The following is a 17,512-nucleotide window of genomic DNA, read 5'->3' on the forward strand; positions in this document are numbered from 1 at the left end:
TATCAAATGTATGTCCAGTAGGAGTCCTCCGTGTCTGAGCTCAGTCATCCTTACTTTGTGGGTGGCCCGGGCAGAGCGGACTGGGCGCACCCCGAAAGCTTTCGAGCGGGGAAGAGGAGACAGGAGCAGCAGCTTGCATTAGCCGCCTTTCCTCACACACGCGCTTTTTTTCTGCGAGCGACATAATGCGGATGAGTGGGTCCAGCAGGCCACCCCAGCCAGGGAGTGAGCAAAAGGGGGTTTGGAGCACCGGAAAGCAAAAGGGTAAAGTGTGCTCCCTTCCCTTGGTTCTCGCTGAGCGGAGCCTCCCGGGCCCCATTCCCTCTGCTGCGCCGCCCAGACTAGAAGGAAGGCGAGGCAGGCACCGGCTACTCTTTGGGGGAGCGGCCTCTGCCCAACGGCCCTCTCCTACGCCGCAGCCCCCGCGGGGGACACGGAGGAAGCGTACCGCCCTGGAAGCAGCCCTCCTCGACGTAGTCCTCGCCCGCTGAAGCGGCTCTTTTGCCCCACGCGCTGGCCCGTCTGGTCACTCCGCGCTCTCGGGGCGTCAGTGGTATGGATGGAAAGCGAAGCCCTTGATGCAACTCTTTCCCTCCGCAGCGGGGTGGGAAGAAGCGCCTTTTCTAATGCAACTTAGGCAGAGGGAGGAATCTCAGCCATACGGGGCAGCCTTTTCACCGCCAACTATATCTCAGAAAAACCTCTTAGGAAGACGGAGAGCAGAGCTTGGGGTCGCGCAAGAAGCAAAGACGACGTGCTCTGCCGTCTCCTCGTGGGCTCCGCCGGCTCCTCCCCACTTCACAGTCCCGGACGCCGCCGGCCCCTCCCCTCGTTTCCGTTGCCCGTGGAGAAGGAGAAAGCCCGAAGTGGGGAGACCTCCCTTTTGCGGCTTCTCCCGCCGCCGGCTCGCCTGCTTCGCATCAGACCGGCTCGGGAAGGGGGTGAGTCTGTATTGGCTTTGGCGAGAATTCCTCCGCTACGGCACTTTCCGGCTTTAGAGGGGGAAAGGATTTTCAGCAGGATGGCTGGGCAGGCCTTGAGTTGAGGTAGGAGTTTGCACCGGAACCTCTTTTCAACTCCGGGGCTCAAAACCTCGGTCAGAGGAAAAGTCTAGCGGATCTGAGCCTGCAGAGTCGCCTACACAATAGTTTCCTCTTTCCCTCTTGTATAGCCGTAGCCCGGCTCCCCCATGGCTCTATGGGAAAGATACAGTTTCCAAGGCGTATTGAGGCCTCACACTTCTCTCTGTAGAAGTGGTGGGATGTGCGTGATAGAAAAAGAAATGGAGATATAGAGCGGAGAAGACTTAATTTACCGGATTGGGGGGGGCGCATGATGGCTGGGTTTAGAGACAAAATTTGGGGTGTATGTGCAGAGATGGAGACAGGCTTTGCTTGGAGGGTCCTGATGAGGTAGTTGTGGGGTTTTAAGTAGAGAGACGTTAATAGGAAGAGGAGGGCTCAGGAGGACTAGGTGAAGGGGGGAAAGTCAGAAACTCCAAACATTCCAACTTTTCAAAGTTGGAAGCAGGCAGGAAGAAAAGAGGGGGGTATAGAAAGTAGCCCAGTAGGTTGGATGTTTCTTGGCCAATGCAAGAAGTGCAGGAGCTGCTCTCTGCTTCCCTGATACTGTGCTGCTGTTTCATCAGTTTAAATCCCAGTTTACTGCACTTCACAGGAAATGCATATTTGAAGGGAAGTCCAGTATTATAGAGCCGCTTGGCCTGCTAAGGAAAGGGGATATGATCTCCTTTTTTCCTCCCTCCTTTTACAGTTCAGGGGAGTGTATCAACCTTAGTAGCATCTTTGTTTTGGGAAGTTGCTTAAAATTGGGTGTATTTTTGTAACGCCTGTTGGATTCAAGAGGATGATAAAAATATACAGATGGCCATTCTGTAGTCTGTAGCTTTGCAACACCTGGAAGAAAGTTGTAGGTAAAGCAGCAGAGCCAGTCACATAGATGGGGCCAGGCACACAATTACACTGAATTCTGTTTGACTCCAAACATTGTTTGCTTAATGTGAAAAACAGCCTCATAAAAATGTAAGGATATTTTGTACCTGGAAAGGCACATTGTCAAGGGGCATTCAGGTTGGAGCAATTCACCCAGAAGAATGAAGGTATCCTTGAAGGACTTGGGACACAAATATAATAAATAGAATTTTTCAGGTTTTCACTTTTTAAATTAATGTCCAATATATATTCTATTAATGTCCAAAATTCAAAGTGATCCTGATAGGCTAGAGCACTGGGCTGAAAATAGCAGAATGAAATTTAACAGGGATAAGTGCAACATTCTACACCTAGGGAAAAAAACCAAATGCACAGTTATAAGATGGGGGATACTTGGCTCAGCAATACTGCAAGCAAGAAGGATCTTGGAATTGTTGTTGATCACAACCTAATATGAGCCATCAGTGTGATGGGGCTGCAAAAAAGGCAAATGCTATTTTAGGCAGCATTAGCAGAAGTATAGTTTCCAAATCATGTGAAATACTAGATCCTCTCTATTTGGTGCTGGTTAGGCCTTGTCCTGAGTATTGTTTCACGATCATTCCAGAATGCAGGACACAGAATAATGGGCTCAAATTACAGGAAGCGAGATTTCATCTGAACATCAGGAAAAACTTCCTAACTGTTAGAGTGGTACAACAATACAACCAATTACCTAGGGAGTTAGTAGGCACACCAACACTGGAGGCAATCAAGAGGCAGCTGGACAGGCACCTGTCAGGTATACTTTAAATTGGATTCCTACATTGGGCAGGGGGGTGGACTTGATGGCCTTAGAGGACCCTTTCAATTCTACTATTCTATGATTTTATGGTTCTACCTAGAAAGTTGTGGCTGTAGGTGTGTGCGTGCGTGCGTGCGTGTGTTATGTCAGTTACGACTTATAACAACCCTATGAATCAGCGACCTCCAATAGCATCTGTCGTGAACCACCCTGTTCGGATCTTGTAAGTTCAGTTCTGTGGCTTCCTTTATGGAATCAACCCATCTCTTGTTTGGCCTTCCTCTTTTTCTACTCCCTTCTGTTTTTCCCAGCATTATTGTCTTTTCTGTTGAATCATGTCTTCTCATTATGTGTCCAAAGTGTGATAACCTCAGTTTCACCATTTTAGCTTCTAGTGACAGTTGTGGTTTAATTTGTTCTAACACCCAATTATTTGTCTTTTTCGCATTCCATGGTATGCGCAAAGCTCTCCTCCAACACCACATTTCAAATGAGTTGATTTTTCTCTTATCCACTTTTTTCACTGTCCCAACTTTCACATTCATACATAGAAATCGGGAATACCATGGTCTGAATGATCCTGACTTTGGTGTTCAGTGATACATCTTTGCATTTGAGGACTTTTCCTAGTTCTCATAGCTGCCCCTCCCCAGTCCTAGCCTTCTTCTGATTTCTTGACTATTGTATCCATTTTGGTTAATGGCTGTACCAAGGTAGTGATAATCCTTGACAAGTTCAGCGTCCTCATCACCTTTAAAGTTACATAACTCTTCTGTTGTCATTACTTTAGTCTTCTTAATGTTCAGCTGTAGTCCTGCTTTTGTACTTTCCTCTAACTAAGAGCATTCGTTTCAAATCATTACTGGTTTCTGCTAGTAGTATGGTATCGTCTGCATATCTTCAACTATGGAGATTTCTTCCTCCAATTTTCACACTTCCTTCATCTTGATCCAATTCCGTTTTCTGTATGATATGTTCTGTGTATAGATTAAACAAGTAGGGTGATAAAATACACCCCTGTCTCACACCCTTTCTGAATGGGAACCAATTGGTTTCTCCATATTTTGTCCTTACAGTAGCCTCTTGTCCAGAGTATAGGTTGTGCATCAGGACAATCAGATGCTGTGGCACCCCCATTTCTTTACAAGCGTTCCATAGTTTTTCATGATCTACACAATCAAAGGCTTGATATATATATCTTTCATTACAGGTGTGTCTACTAACACATTTTCTCAGGGCAAAATGCATATGTACAAAGAGTGAATGGTCTCATTCCTAGAACTTCAAAAAGCACAACCTTCTTGCCCCATCATCCACCTAGGAAAATGTCTGGTTTCATACCATATACTGTCATGATAGAAATACTCAGAAGTTTAGCTCTTCCTGCTACCAAAATTCATCCTGTGTTAGTTCCATGCTAATAAAGAGATAAGTCTCATAGTATCTATTAGATACTGTACAATCTTGGAAATGTTAACAAATGTTACTAGTCAACAAAAATGTTACTGGCCTGCCTGTTTATTCAACTGTGACCTTAGAAAACACAGGTCAGGACACTTGGGCTGCAGTAGGACCTTATTCTGAGTCAGAGCTTGGAAGTAACTAGTCACAAGTAACGAATTACTTGTAATTCATTACTTTTTTGAGTAACGAGTGGGTAATTCCTTTACATTTTGATTGTAATAGAACTAGGAGTAATTTTACTACTTTTGTGGCGTAATTGTAACATTTCCAGAATTACTTTTGGGCATTACTTGGGGGGGAGCAGGGGAAGTCTTCTGCTCCTCTGATTTGTGGATGAAAATCATGTTCCTCAAACTGGGCTTCCGTGCAGTGTCGCTCTTTCCTCATGCTCTGTGGATGGGTAGGAGGCGATGGGGGAGGAGGCAGAGAGTGAGATGGGGTGGAGTGGAGAAAACAATTATTTTAAAAAACAGATAGTGGTGAAGAATGGAGTGGAGGGAAAAAGGATCCAGAGGTCAAGAACATGGATAATGGAGGAGAAGGAGGCAGCAGCAGAATGGAGATAAAGAACCGTGGAGGTGAAAGTTGACAATGCGTGTGTGTGTGTGAATACTGTGTTTGCACTTTGCACACAAAGTGACCTCCACCACCCTCTCTGGCTACTGTGCTGCATTTGCAGTATTTTAACTTTTTTGCATCTCAGGGGATCCCTCCCCACCACCATTGCTATCTTATGAATTAAAATAATTATTATACTACCTCTGTATGTGTTTATTTTTAATGTTGTTTTAGGCTACTTAGATGTGCAGCAGCCAAGGCCAGCACCTTGTAGGCTTTTTTAAAAAGTAACTGAAATGTAATTGTAGTGACTACTTTGGAGGAAAAGTAAAGTAATCAGTTACTTTCAGAGCGGTTGTAATTGTAACAGTAATTACTACTTTTTTGGGCCAGGTAACTGTAACTGTAATTTATTACTTTTTAAAAGTAATCTTCCAAGCTCTGTTCTGAGTATTATTTATGCATAGGAGTACACTATTAGCTGTTCTATGTATTAAGAAGAAATCCTAAAGTGGATTTTTTAAAAAAAAACTGTGATAAAATAACATAAATAAATTCATAACGATGGTTGAGGAAACAGACTTTAATTCCTGGTGCCCCTTCACAAAATTTAAGTGATTGAAAACAAAACAAAAATATTGTTTGCCTACATTGCTACCTATTTGCAACAAAACTGTACAAGGCTTTGTGGGTGAACACTCATATGTCTTCTCCCCCTCCCACTTTAATTTAAGCCGGGGTATGCTAGAATTTGGGCAATAACCAAGGGTTTTTTTTAAGTACCAAAAACATGTGAAGTAATGGATGGATCCTCTTTTACCAACCAAGTAACCATGAGTAATATTGCATGGCTGTCAAACTACACAATTTCTTTCCAGGCTGTTTTGTCTAAAGGTTGCTACATCTTGTGCAACAAATGCAGATGGCTAGTTCAAATTCATTTCATAACATTCTTTAGCTATGGTTCAACCTCAGAGCAAGGAAAGAATAAATTAAGGGGGCTCTGAGCTCCTTCCAAACACAGACTATGTTCACAGAAGGCAGATAACATACATTTAACATTGTAAGATAACTCTTCAGGTTATATTTTTAAAACAGTACATAGCAGCCAGTGGAAGTCCCAGTCAGGATTGGAGCCATGATGTTTGTTGTTATGTGCCTTCAAGTTGGCTACAACTTATGGCAACCCTATGAATCAGCAATCTCCAACAACATCTGTCGTGAACCACCCTGTTCAGATCTTGTAAGTTCAGGTCTGTGGCTTCCTTTATGGAATCAATCCATCTCTTGTTTGGCCTTCCTCTTTTTCTGCTCCCTGCTGTTTTCCCCAGCATGATTGTCTTTTCTAGGGAATCATGTCTTCTCATGATGTGTCCAATAACCTCAGTTTCATCATTTTAGCTTCTAGTGACAGTTCTGGTTTAATTTGTTCTAACACCCAATTATTTAAGAAAATGTACCAGGCCAGCACACTGCTTGAATTGTGCATACACTTGGAAATTGTATTTTTGGAAACAATATTCTTGGAAAAGGAAACGGAAACGCTCTTGGAAAAGATATTTTTAAAAAATTGTTTATCAATTTGAGTATCCTTTTCTGCACAACAGTACAGCATATAGTTGAAAGCAGGGTTAAAAGGAAGAACAGTAGGAAACAAGCAAAGCTAGCAACCCACAAACAATAAAACAATAAATTTCAAGGAATCCAGCCACCACAAATCAGCACATGAAGGTGTTCTGTGGTGGACAAGCTGATGTGGAAAAAGCTTCAAGAAGAGCGTTTGAACACCACTGCTTTAATATATGTGCGACAGAGAGATATTTGGAAGGAGTAAGTTTTTCCAGTCTACAGTAGGTGTGTTTGCTCATAAGGAAAATTCTGTTTTGTGCTTGTCAACTGCCTTGGGTACATAATTACAGAAATGCAGATAATAAATAGTAGACACTAGAATCCTGTCAGTGAATTATTCATTATTATAACGTAATTCTCTGCAAGTTTATTGAAAAGTAAGCCCCATTGAGTTTAATGGAACTTGCTGCCAAGTAAGTGTGCATAGGATTGGGACCACAATCTGTGATAGATTAGAATAAAGTATAGCCCTTTCTAGTAGGGGTTGTTCCTTGGGTGAGGAATGTCTGAACACTTGCTATGACAGGCTATACTGAAAATCTGCATTAATATTTTTTCTTGCTTAAAATCTGTGTTTCAGTCATAAAACAGGATTTTTTCCAAGTCTAACATAATGTGCCAATATTACATTTCTTTGATTAAAAGTGACTATAGCACAATCCCCTATTTTTCCATGCTTCCACGCTTATTAGAAAAACTAGCTAGTGTATAGATTGAGTGTAACACTGGGACCCTGAAGACTTTTGTTTAAAATGCCCTCTTAGCCATGAAGTTTATGGGAATTATCTTGGCCCAGCGGCTGTCTCTCAGCCTGACCTAGTTGACAGGGTTGCTATGTTAAATGCTGTGTGTGTATGTGCATATGTGTATGGATATGTGCTCCTTTCCCCCCCATTAGACATTTATCCTCATATCAACCCTGTTATGACCTCCAGAGCAACAAGCATGGTCTTGTTCCTTGGAGGATGAGTGGAGAAAACATAGTAGGTAAATTTCCATAATATGCTGCTTCCATTGCAACCCCATGTAGTTTCCAGATATACCTGCCCTTTTCCTTTCTATCAAGACTGTGATGTTCTGTTCCATTTGGAATGGTTTTATGTGTTTTGTAATTGTAATAGTTTCATTTATTTTTATAATTGTGTATTCTGTTGTCGTAACCTGACCTGGGACCATATGGTGAAGAGTGGGTTTGAAATCTTATAAATAAGAAATAGAGACCCAACCTATACAGCTGTTGCCCATATAGTTGTGTTTTTCATTCTATAGTGCCCTAGAATGAGAACTCTGTTGTTGTTGTTGTTATGTGCCTTCAACTCAAGTACGACTTATGGCGACCCTATGAATCAGCGACCTTCAATTGCATCTATCATGGACCACCCTGTTCAGATCTTATGAGTTCAGTTCTGTGGCTTCCTTTATGGAATCAATCCATCTCTTGATTGGCCTTTCTTTTTTCTACTCCCTTCTGTTTTTCCCAGCATTATTTCTCTTTTCTGGTGAATCAGGTCTTCTCATGATGTGTCCAAGGTATGATAACTTCAGTTTCATCATTTTAGCTTCTAGTGACAGTTCTGGTTTAATTTGTTCTAACACCCAATTATTTGTCTTTTTCACAGTCCATGGTATCCGCAAAGCTCTCCTCCAACACCACATTTCAAATGAGTTGATTTTTCTCTTATCCACTTTTTTCACTGTCCCAACTTTCACATCCATACATAGAGATCGGGAATACCATGGTCTGAATGATCCTGACTTTAGTGTTCAGTAATACATCTTTGCATTTGAGGACCTTTTCTAGCCAGTGTGGCATAGCAGTTTGAGTGTTGGACTACAACCTGGGAGACCAGGGTTTGAATCCCCACACAGCCATGAAGCTCACTGGGTGACCTTGGGCCAGTCACTGCCTCTCAGCCTCAGAGGAAGGCAATGGTAAACCACCTCTGAATACCGCTTACCACGGAAACCCTATTCATAGGGTTGCCATAAGTCAGAATCGACTTGGAGGCAGTCCGTTTCCATTTTCATAGCTGCCCTCCCCAGTCCTAGCCTTCTTCTGATTTCTTGACTATTGTCTCCATTTCGGTTAATGACTGTGCCGAGGTATTGATAATCCTTGACAAGTTAAAAGTCCTCATTGTCAACTGTAAAGTTACATAAATCTTCTGTTGTCATTACTTTAGTCTTTTTGACGGTCAGCTGTAGTCCTGCTTTTGTGCTTTCCTCTTTAACTTTCATCAGCATTCGTTTCAAATCATTACTGGTTTCTGCTAGTAGTATGGTATCATCTGCATATCTTAAATTATTGATATTTCTCCCTCCAATTTTCACACCTCCTTCATCTTGGTCCAATCCTGCTTTCCGTATGATATGTTCTGCATGTAGATTAAATAAATAGGGTGATAAAATACATCCCTGTCTTACACTCTTTCCGGTGGGGAACAAATCGGTTTCTCCATATTCTGTCCTTAACAGTAGCCTCTTGTGCAGCGTATAGGTTGCGCATCAGGACAATCAGATGCTGTGGTACCTCCATTTCTTTACAAGCATTCCATAGTTTTTCATGATCTACACAGTCAAAGGCTTTGCTGTAGTCTATAAAGCACAGGGTGATTTCCTTCTGAAATTCCTTGCTCCGTTGCGTTATCCAACATATGTTTGTGATATGATCTCTGGTGCCTCTTCCCTTTCTAAATCCAGCTTGGATGTCTGGCATTTCTCATTCCATATATGGTAAGAGCCTTTGTTGTAGACTCTTGAGCATTACTTGCATGGGATATTAAGGCAATAGTTTGATAATTACTGCATTCCCTGGGATCCCCTTTCTTTGGAATTGGGATATATATCAAATGCTTCCAGTCTGTGGGCCATTGTTTAGTTTTCCATATTTCTTGACTAATTTTTGTCAAAATTTGGGCATTCCGTCTCAGTAGCTTGTAGCAACTCTCTTGGTGTGCCATCTGTTCCTGGTGATTTGTTTCTTCCAAGTATTTTAAGAGCAGCTTTCACCTCACATTCTAAAATTTCTGGTTCTTCATCATATGATTCCTCTGTGAATGAATCTGTCATCCTGTCATCTCTTTTATAGAGTTCTTCAGTGTATTGCTTCTATCTTCCTTTTATTTCATCTCGATCAGTCAGTGTGTTCTCCTGTTGATTATTCACCATCCCTACTCTTGGTTTAAATTTCCCTTTCATTTCTCTAATCTTTTGGAATAGGGCTCTTGTTCTTCCCTTTTTCTTGTCCTCTTCTATTTCTAGCCAATAACTATTGTAATAGTTCTCTTTGTCCCTATGTACTAGTCGCTGTATTGTTGCATTTAGGGTTCTGACTGTGTTTCTGTCTCCTCTTGCTTTTCCTTTCCTTCTCTCTTTAACCATTTTAAGAGTTTCTTCAGTCATCCATTGAGGTCTTTCTCTCTTTTTAACTAGAGGTATTGTCTTTTTGCATTTTTCTCTGATAACGTCTCTGACTTCATTCCATTGTTCTTCTGGTTCTCTGTCAACTAAATTTAAAGCCTCAAATCTGTTCCTTATTTGATCTTTATATTCTTCTGGGATACTCTTTAAATTGTATATTGGCGTTATGATTGTTTTGTTCTTCTTTAGCTTTACTCTGATTTTCGAAATGACCAGTTCATGATCTTTACTGCAGTCTGCTCCTGCTCTTGTTTTCACAGAAAGTATGGAACTTCTCCATCTTCTGCAGCCAATTATATAATCAATTTGATTCCTATATTGACCATTTGGTGATGTCCAGGTGTACAGTCCTCTTTTCGGTTGTTCAAAAAATGTGTTCGCAAGAAACAAATTACTGGCTTCGCAGAATTCAATAAGTCTTTCTCCTGCTTCATTTCTATCTCCTAAGCCCCATTTCCCCACAATTCCTAGTCCTTCTCTGTTCCCTGCTTTTGCATTCCAGTCCCCCATGATTATCAGCACATCTTGTTTTGGCGTGTGATCAATTTTCTCTTGTACTTCTGCATAAAATCTCTCCAATTCCTCTTCTGCATTTGCCATTGGAGCATAGACTTGCATGATGGTTATCTTAATAGGTTTCCCAATTAATCTCATTGATATCACTCGCTCAGATCTTGCGTTGTAGCTCCTAATTGCTTTTGCTATATCACGTCTCACTATTAAAGCAACCCCGTTTCTTCTTAATTTCTCATTTCCTGCATAAAATATTTTGTAGTTGCCTGAATGAAAATGTCCCATTCCCTTCCATTTTAATTCACTCATGCCAAGTATTGTAATGTTGATACGTTCCATTTCTTGCTTGAGAATTTCTAACTTTCCGTGGTTCATGCTTCTCACATTCCATGTTCCTATTGTGTGCGTCGTACAACTCCGGACTTTCCTTTTGCATCTGTGCACATCAGCCTCTGGGGTTCCTTTTGGCTTTGACCCAGTAGTCACAGTGCTACTCGTACTTGTCCTTTGTTCTTCCCCAGTAGCTCGGTGAGTGCCTTCTGACCTGGGGGTCTCATCTTCCAGCACTATCTCATGTTACATGTTGGATACTCTGTTCATGGGGTTTTCATGGTAAGAGATATTCACAGGTGGTTTACCATTGCCTTCCTCTGAGTTTGGATGCATCTTAGTCTGGTGTGTCAGCTTTGACCATTCCGCCTTGGGTGCCCCTGCTAGGAGTCTAGCCTCTTGGTTTAGACTCCTGCCGGCATTGCTCTTAGCTTCTTCAACACTCTCAACCCCTCTCACCACGTCAAGGTGTGCATCCTAAAGGGGGAGAGAACTCTGTTAATATCTGCTTAAATGGCCCTTCAAAATAGGATTAGAGCAGACTAAAAGAAACAATAGTTTGAAGTCCACACTTAGGCTAATTTTGATTTTGGCTTCCCGTTGTGTGGCCTCCTTCTGGGCCTCAGGTCCTCCCCCCCCCCCCCGGTGCTATATAAACATCATCCTGTAGAGGTGAAAATTTCAAGAACTCTTTCTTCCTTTTGTCTTCATTTCTTCATATCATCTGGCCACTCATTTCTTTTGCTTTTTGTTACTGTTTTCTTATTTGGTTCAGTTGAACTAAATGTTTATAATAACTACTAAATGATTACTAAAAGGGGCTACATGCAGATCTCTGGTTAGACTTTCAAGTCAAGGAGCTGTAGGAGAGTTTCTCCTAGTCCCAGGGATGGGGTGGGGCAGGGAGTGTGAAGACTGGACTTTTTAAGGGGACAATACATCTCCTTTGCAAACAGAAAAATGAGAGTGGAACTTCTGGAGAGGCAGCCATGTCATTTTGTTGCAGCAAATTCAACTTGAAATCTTGCAGCACATTATCCTCTAACTTTGTGGACTTTGTGGACAGCAAGCATGAGGTTTTCCAGGGGATGTTCCCTGATATAGGTTTATGGCTGTGTTCTAGCTGAGGCTAGGTATTAATTCTTTGGTGGCTGCTCCACCTCGATGTTTTAGGCAGTGAACTGCTTAAAACTGCCCAGTGAACATCCAGGGATAAAACTCAGGCAATGACTGAAGGTAGGCAAGCCTTCATAGTTTACCCTTGATCCCTGCTGCTAAGCAATTCTGGGTTCCTTATAATCCCTCTGATGTGGTTTTAAAATAGAAAAAGTTATTCTTAAATGAAAAACACTGAGCTTGTCTTGAATAATCTGAGGAGAACAACAAAGCAGAGACAGGGAGAGAAGACAGGGAGAAGAACTCCAGCATTGGCTGAAGAGGCATTCATGAGGTTGAGTAGGCTCGAGGAAGAAGGGTGGAGCAGCCTCCTAGGAAATCCCAAGAGGATGAGCCAAGTGAGGGCACACAGAGAAAGGACAGAGCTGCCTGCAGGGAGGTGGCCTCTAGGACAAGGGATGGATGATTAAACTGAGGAGAAAGCTGGAGGGAAGGGACATTATGAGACAATAGGCACAGAGATGACATAATTAGCAGATAGAACAATACAGGTTTCCTGATACAAACTGACCCCCAGTATGAGTCAAAAGTGCTATGTGAATGACAGAGCTGAGCTATCGTGAAGAAAATGGAAGTTCAAAAGAGAGAAAATTGTGATTTCATAGTGGATTTGCCCAGAGTTGCTGAAAAGTTTTAATCAAGTTGGAAGTGTACTCTGCAAATGGTGGGCAAATTGTATTGGACCAGTTTGAATGACCAGAAGAAAGATTTGGTGTGAAACTGTGGAACATGTGCAAAGTACCAAAGACAGAAAGAGGCCATGAGAATCCTGACAAATCTAGAGTATAGTGGTGTGCCATCTATTTCGTCAATTATTGTAGTTTGTTACCAAGCCTCCTCAGTAGATGTGTTTTACATACACACATTCTAAGAGTTTTGTGAATTAGGGTCTTTAGATGGTGGCAATAGTGCATCTTGCAGATTTATCCAGTCGCTTATACTCACACCAGTCTTAAAATGGGGATAATATTTTTTGAATACACCACACAATCAAAATAAACAGTATATATTAAATATTGCAATTCTCAGCAAAATATGCATGTCTGTTGTGGCAATCGGTAACAGATTCCCAAAATATATACATTTCTTTACTTTTGAAGAGATAGCTAAATAATTTTAAGCATGACATACATGCAAGAAGGAGCAAGCACAAGGCATAAGAGGAGATGGAGGAAGGATGCAGGGCCAGCGCCAGAGGACAGTCAGGTCAGGCCCTGGCTGAGGGCCTCTGTGGCCCTGAGGGGCCTCTGAAGGACCCTCCCTTAGGGTGGGAGGATGGCTCTCCTGTTTTCTGATCTGCTGCAGCATCAACTCCTGACCCTGCCACAGATTGCAGAGGGGGAATTCCCCGGCACCCCCCAAACAGACTGCGTGGGCTTCAATAAGCCAGTATGCACGCCTCACCTACCTCTCCCATTGCTGTGAATGCCATATGCGCATGCATGCCAAGATGGCAGTGGGGACATCAGCTCCTTAGGGAAGCCCCCGACGTCATCTTGGTTGATGGCAGACATGTGCACGCAGCATTCACATGAGGTGACGGGAGAGGTAGGTGGGGCATGTGGGCAGGTGCTGCGGGCCGGGGGCAAGCTGGTGTCCAAGGGCCCAATCATGCTTGGTGCCAGCCCTGGAAGGGTGAGTAACTGGAGGAGGGGTAAGTGTAAGGCAATGTTGGATTCTGGAGAAAAGGTATGCTCAGTACCACTTGAAGAGTCACACTAGTCTGCTCGTTGTTTCTGGGTTCATGTTGCAGACTAGGCCTCTGTTATTCATAGTAGCTGCCATGAATTTAGTGGAAGGCTGGGTTATTGAAGGACCAAAATACTTCTCAAACACAGTCATGACATACACTCAAAGTCAGGAAGAGGAAACAGAGGTGGAGGCAACAATTTGTAGACAAAACCACCAGAAGATGGGATAAGGAGTAAAAAATATTTTTTCCAACCCCAATGGGCAGTCCTAGAGAAGTAGAACTGGGGTGTGTTGAAACTCTTGGGGGATACAGGAACTTTGGGGAAAGTTGGCAAGAAGGAGCCCTGAAGCAGCTAGAACAAGGATCTCCACTTCAGCAAGCAGGTGTCTAGAGGATTCCAGAGGAAATGAAGGCAGCAACAGGTAGCCCTGACAAGGACTTTTGAGCAGCTGGAACAATGATCTCTGCTTCAGCAAGCAGGGATTTGGAAGAGCAGGAGACAGAAGCAGTGAAGGAAAGCAGGGGTAGAAAACATAGGTGTCAGACAGCATGTAGGAGCTTAGCTAGTCAGGCAGCAAAATGATTTCAGCAAAGAGTGATTCAGCAGCAAATGGATTGAAATCAGCAATGGAGACAACTTAGCTATGATGTCCTAATGATATACCTACCTAAACAAAATCCTCAAAACAAAATCCAAAATTGATTAGATATAGGAAGGCATTATTCCTGGGCAGTCTTGCTTTTTCCTATAGCCAGTACTTGACAAGATTGTGGGGGGGCTGCCATGACAGGATATTCTTTGTTTCTTTTGTGGAGGCTAGTTGACATTTTGCAATTCTTTTGGCTGTAATAATTAAATTTAGACTCTTGATTAGCAATCCCATCTCTGGAGGACACCCTATTGTAATGTTGGCTTGATTGGATTGCATTGTTTAAGCTATGCTCTGTGCACATCATCTGTGATATCACCTCCACTGATTAATCCATTTGACATCTTTCTCATGATACTTTTAGTCTCCCTGTTTTGCTTGCAAAGGAAACCATACTGAAACCATTTTAAAACCATATAGGTAGCCCTGGAGCAGAGTATCTCCCAGGCTCACAAGTGGCTACGTGGAGGTGATGCATGGTTTCACAAAACATGCTTTCAAGCACTGTTATATATCACACCAAGGCTATATTTGGCAGGCACTGCATTAACAGTGAGTTAATCTCAGACAATAGGCCTCGGTACATGTTGGCAGAATTCCAAATGTTTGCAGAAGAGTAGGGGTCTACTCACTTGACCAATGGCATGTATTACCTACAGTCCAGCAGTCTAGCTGAAATATGTTTATGTGCCTTCAAGTTGATTACAACGTATGGTGAACCTATGAATCAGTGACCTCCAATAGCATCTGTTATAAACCACCCTGTTTATGTGGACATAAATCAAACCAATTATAGGAAGGACAGCCAAAAAGGTGCATGATACATATCTTGGCTTACTAAACTTATCAGAACATCCCGCTGCAGTCAGTATTCCCAACTGCCCAGATACAGAAACAGCTGCAAATTCTTGAGACCTATATATGATCCATTCCTCTCTGAGGATAGAAGGAACAAAGGTTCCTAGAACCAGCTGATGACGCACATATTTATGAAAACCTCCCACAAAGGCCTTGGACTACTGGGTGAGTTGCACAAGGAATCAATATAACCAGCACAAGGAAATTATGTGCTAGAAAAAACAGTTAGGGCGCATTACACAATATGCTCACAATTTGTAAAGTGTTTTGAGCCCAAAGAATTGAAATATGATGTGTCCTGATGCCTGTATTATCAGAAGCAACATTATTTTTTCTGTTTCAAATTCAACACAGTCTCTTTCCTGGGAGTAGGAGGAACCCTCCTGCAGGCTTTTGATGTGAGATGCAAGTAACCCTATTTAAAAAGCCTGATAAGTTATCAATACTTGTTTTGGGCCTGAAATTGGTGTTCGAGGTTCAGACAACCTTGATGATCTTGGATTTGAACCATCTTGCAGATTAAAACTGGCTGTGTTGTGTTAAGTTCTTTAGTCTTGCTTCCTGTTTTTGTCCTTCAATCCTGACCACTGACCTGTCTCACAGCTCCTGGTTCCCAAGTCCTGATTCACCTCAAGAATGCTACTCACAGCACATCACTGACATAAGAAAACCAGATATGTAAAGCACAGCTTACTCTAACACTTTCCATCTTGAACTGCCACTGAATGTGCATGTATATTTGGACAGATACCATTTGTCCTCTGTATAAAAGATGGTTTTGGAGGCACCAATATCAAAAGAGCTAGTTTGAAAAGAAAACCCCACACAATTTCTCTGCTTCTTCCCAGGTGTGGATAATTTTGACTGAAAGGCTGTGTTTTCATTTGAAGTGATTCCCACAATGCCAGTTATCACTGATGAGATTAGCAAAGATTCTTTGAGAAAACATGTTTGAATATGCGACGTTGGGAGTCTGCAGTGAATCATGGTGGGGGAGTGGAATAAATGACTGGGAATTCCCCCCACCCATAGCACAAGATTTCCCCACTGATACCAAGGAGAGCAGTGCTGCATGAGTCACTAAAGATGGTTGTGCTGTCCATGCGGATGCTGGGGGTGGGGTGGGGGGTATGCCGCTGTCCCTACTCCCATGTTGAACAACACAAGGAGTCATAATCGCTGAAGAGAGCTAGTATCTTGTAACTAGTAACTCTTTCTTTCTGGAGGTTCAGGAATGGGTTAGTCTTTGACCTTTGACTGGAAATGACACCAATACTAGCTTTCTCTTATTTCCATTTGATGGTGAATAACTTTCTCTTTTCTATGTTACCTTTTGTATAATTTTGGGAATTTCTTCTGTTTTTTTTCCTGTTTTTCTTCTGTAATATAAAATTTGTTATACAATGAAAATCTTACGTAATAAAATTTACGCTTAAAAAAAACACCACCCAGAATCTTCTGCTCTCCCTGCCTCCTTTTTCCACATCCCAGATTGGGGCACCTGTGTTGCGGACCTTCTGGCAGATGGGAACGGGGTTCCCTAGATCTCCTCCTTGTATTCTCTTGTTTTTCCAGTTATATGCTAAAGACAAGGAGCAGTGCTCAGCAACTTCTCTTAACCTTAGGGCTGGTAAACAGGGAGAGAGGCCGAGGGGTCTGTACCCACCTGAGACTCGGGAGGACAGACTTTTCCCGATCTAGTCCTCTCTCATTGTGCCTGCATCTCATACACTGTTGTTGTTGTGCAGGAGGAGATGGGAGCAGAGACAAGTGGGGCTCTGTGCAGCCGGGACTAGCAGCATTGTCATCAACATTCCAGGGGTTAGAGTAGTATGGATGGAGTATACCTCTTCTTCTGAGCCTGGTTTTTTGTTAAGATCAGTTTCCTGTGGTGGTCCTGGGAGAGTTATCACCACAGAGGTCTTTGAATTGGCTGCGTTATCGGTGAAGAGGTAACAGATGCAAAAAAGGGCAAGTGTTCCTAAATGCTATCTGTGGTGATGGGGTATGTGCTGGCCTCACCCCCTCCTTTTCAACCATTCCACATTCAGTGGGAAGGCCCAAAGGGGGACTGTAAATGCCTTTACCTGAATTTACTTACAGCCTTTCCTATGATTGGGAACCCTGAACAATCGGGGAGGAGGATTATAATAATGTACATTATTATCAATGCACTGCCACCAATGGTCAATGCAGGAAGGTCAGGTGTGGAGGGGACATGCTTAGTACACATTCCACATGTTTCCTTCATGGATATAATTTAAGAATGCCTTATAGGGCTTGAGGCTAAGTACTGAAATAAACCTAAATCGAGGCAGCACAGTTGCTCCAGTAGTAAATGGAGACGTATGCACAGATCCCACTCCTAGAGTTTGATCTAGTTATCAGGACATACAACGGTTAACCTGTGTCTTCCTGAATTGTTCCGTAAGGTCCCTGAGCTGGAGCTGCAGGAGGATCAGAAGAAAAGGGAGAGCCCTTCTGG

At 42.7% G+C, this 17,512-nt stretch overlaps 1 protein-coding gene across 1 annotated transcript in view; it reads left to right on the forward strand.

The window, feature by feature from the left end:
• Positions 1-459: 459 nt before the first annotated feature.
• The window catches only part of TSPAN9 (tetraspanin 9), a 277,862-nt gene continuing 260,809 nt past the window's right edge, over positions 460-17,512 (forward strand). Inside the window, exon 1 of the mRNA XM_061582579.1 lies at positions 460-941. Coding sequence (XP_061438563.1) covers positions 579-941 — 363 coding nt within the window. The 5' untranslated portion in view covers positions 460-578. The remainder of the gene's footprint in view (positions 942-17,512) is intronic.

The sequence above is a fragment of the Rhineura floridana genome, chromosome 8, assembly GCF_030035675.1.
Source record: "Rhineura floridana isolate rRhiFlo1 chromosome 8, rRhiFlo1.hap2, whole genome shotgun sequence".
NCBI classification, from domain to species: domain Eukaryota; kingdom Metazoa; phylum Chordata; class Lepidosauria; order Squamata; family Rhineuridae; genus Rhineura; species Rhineura floridana.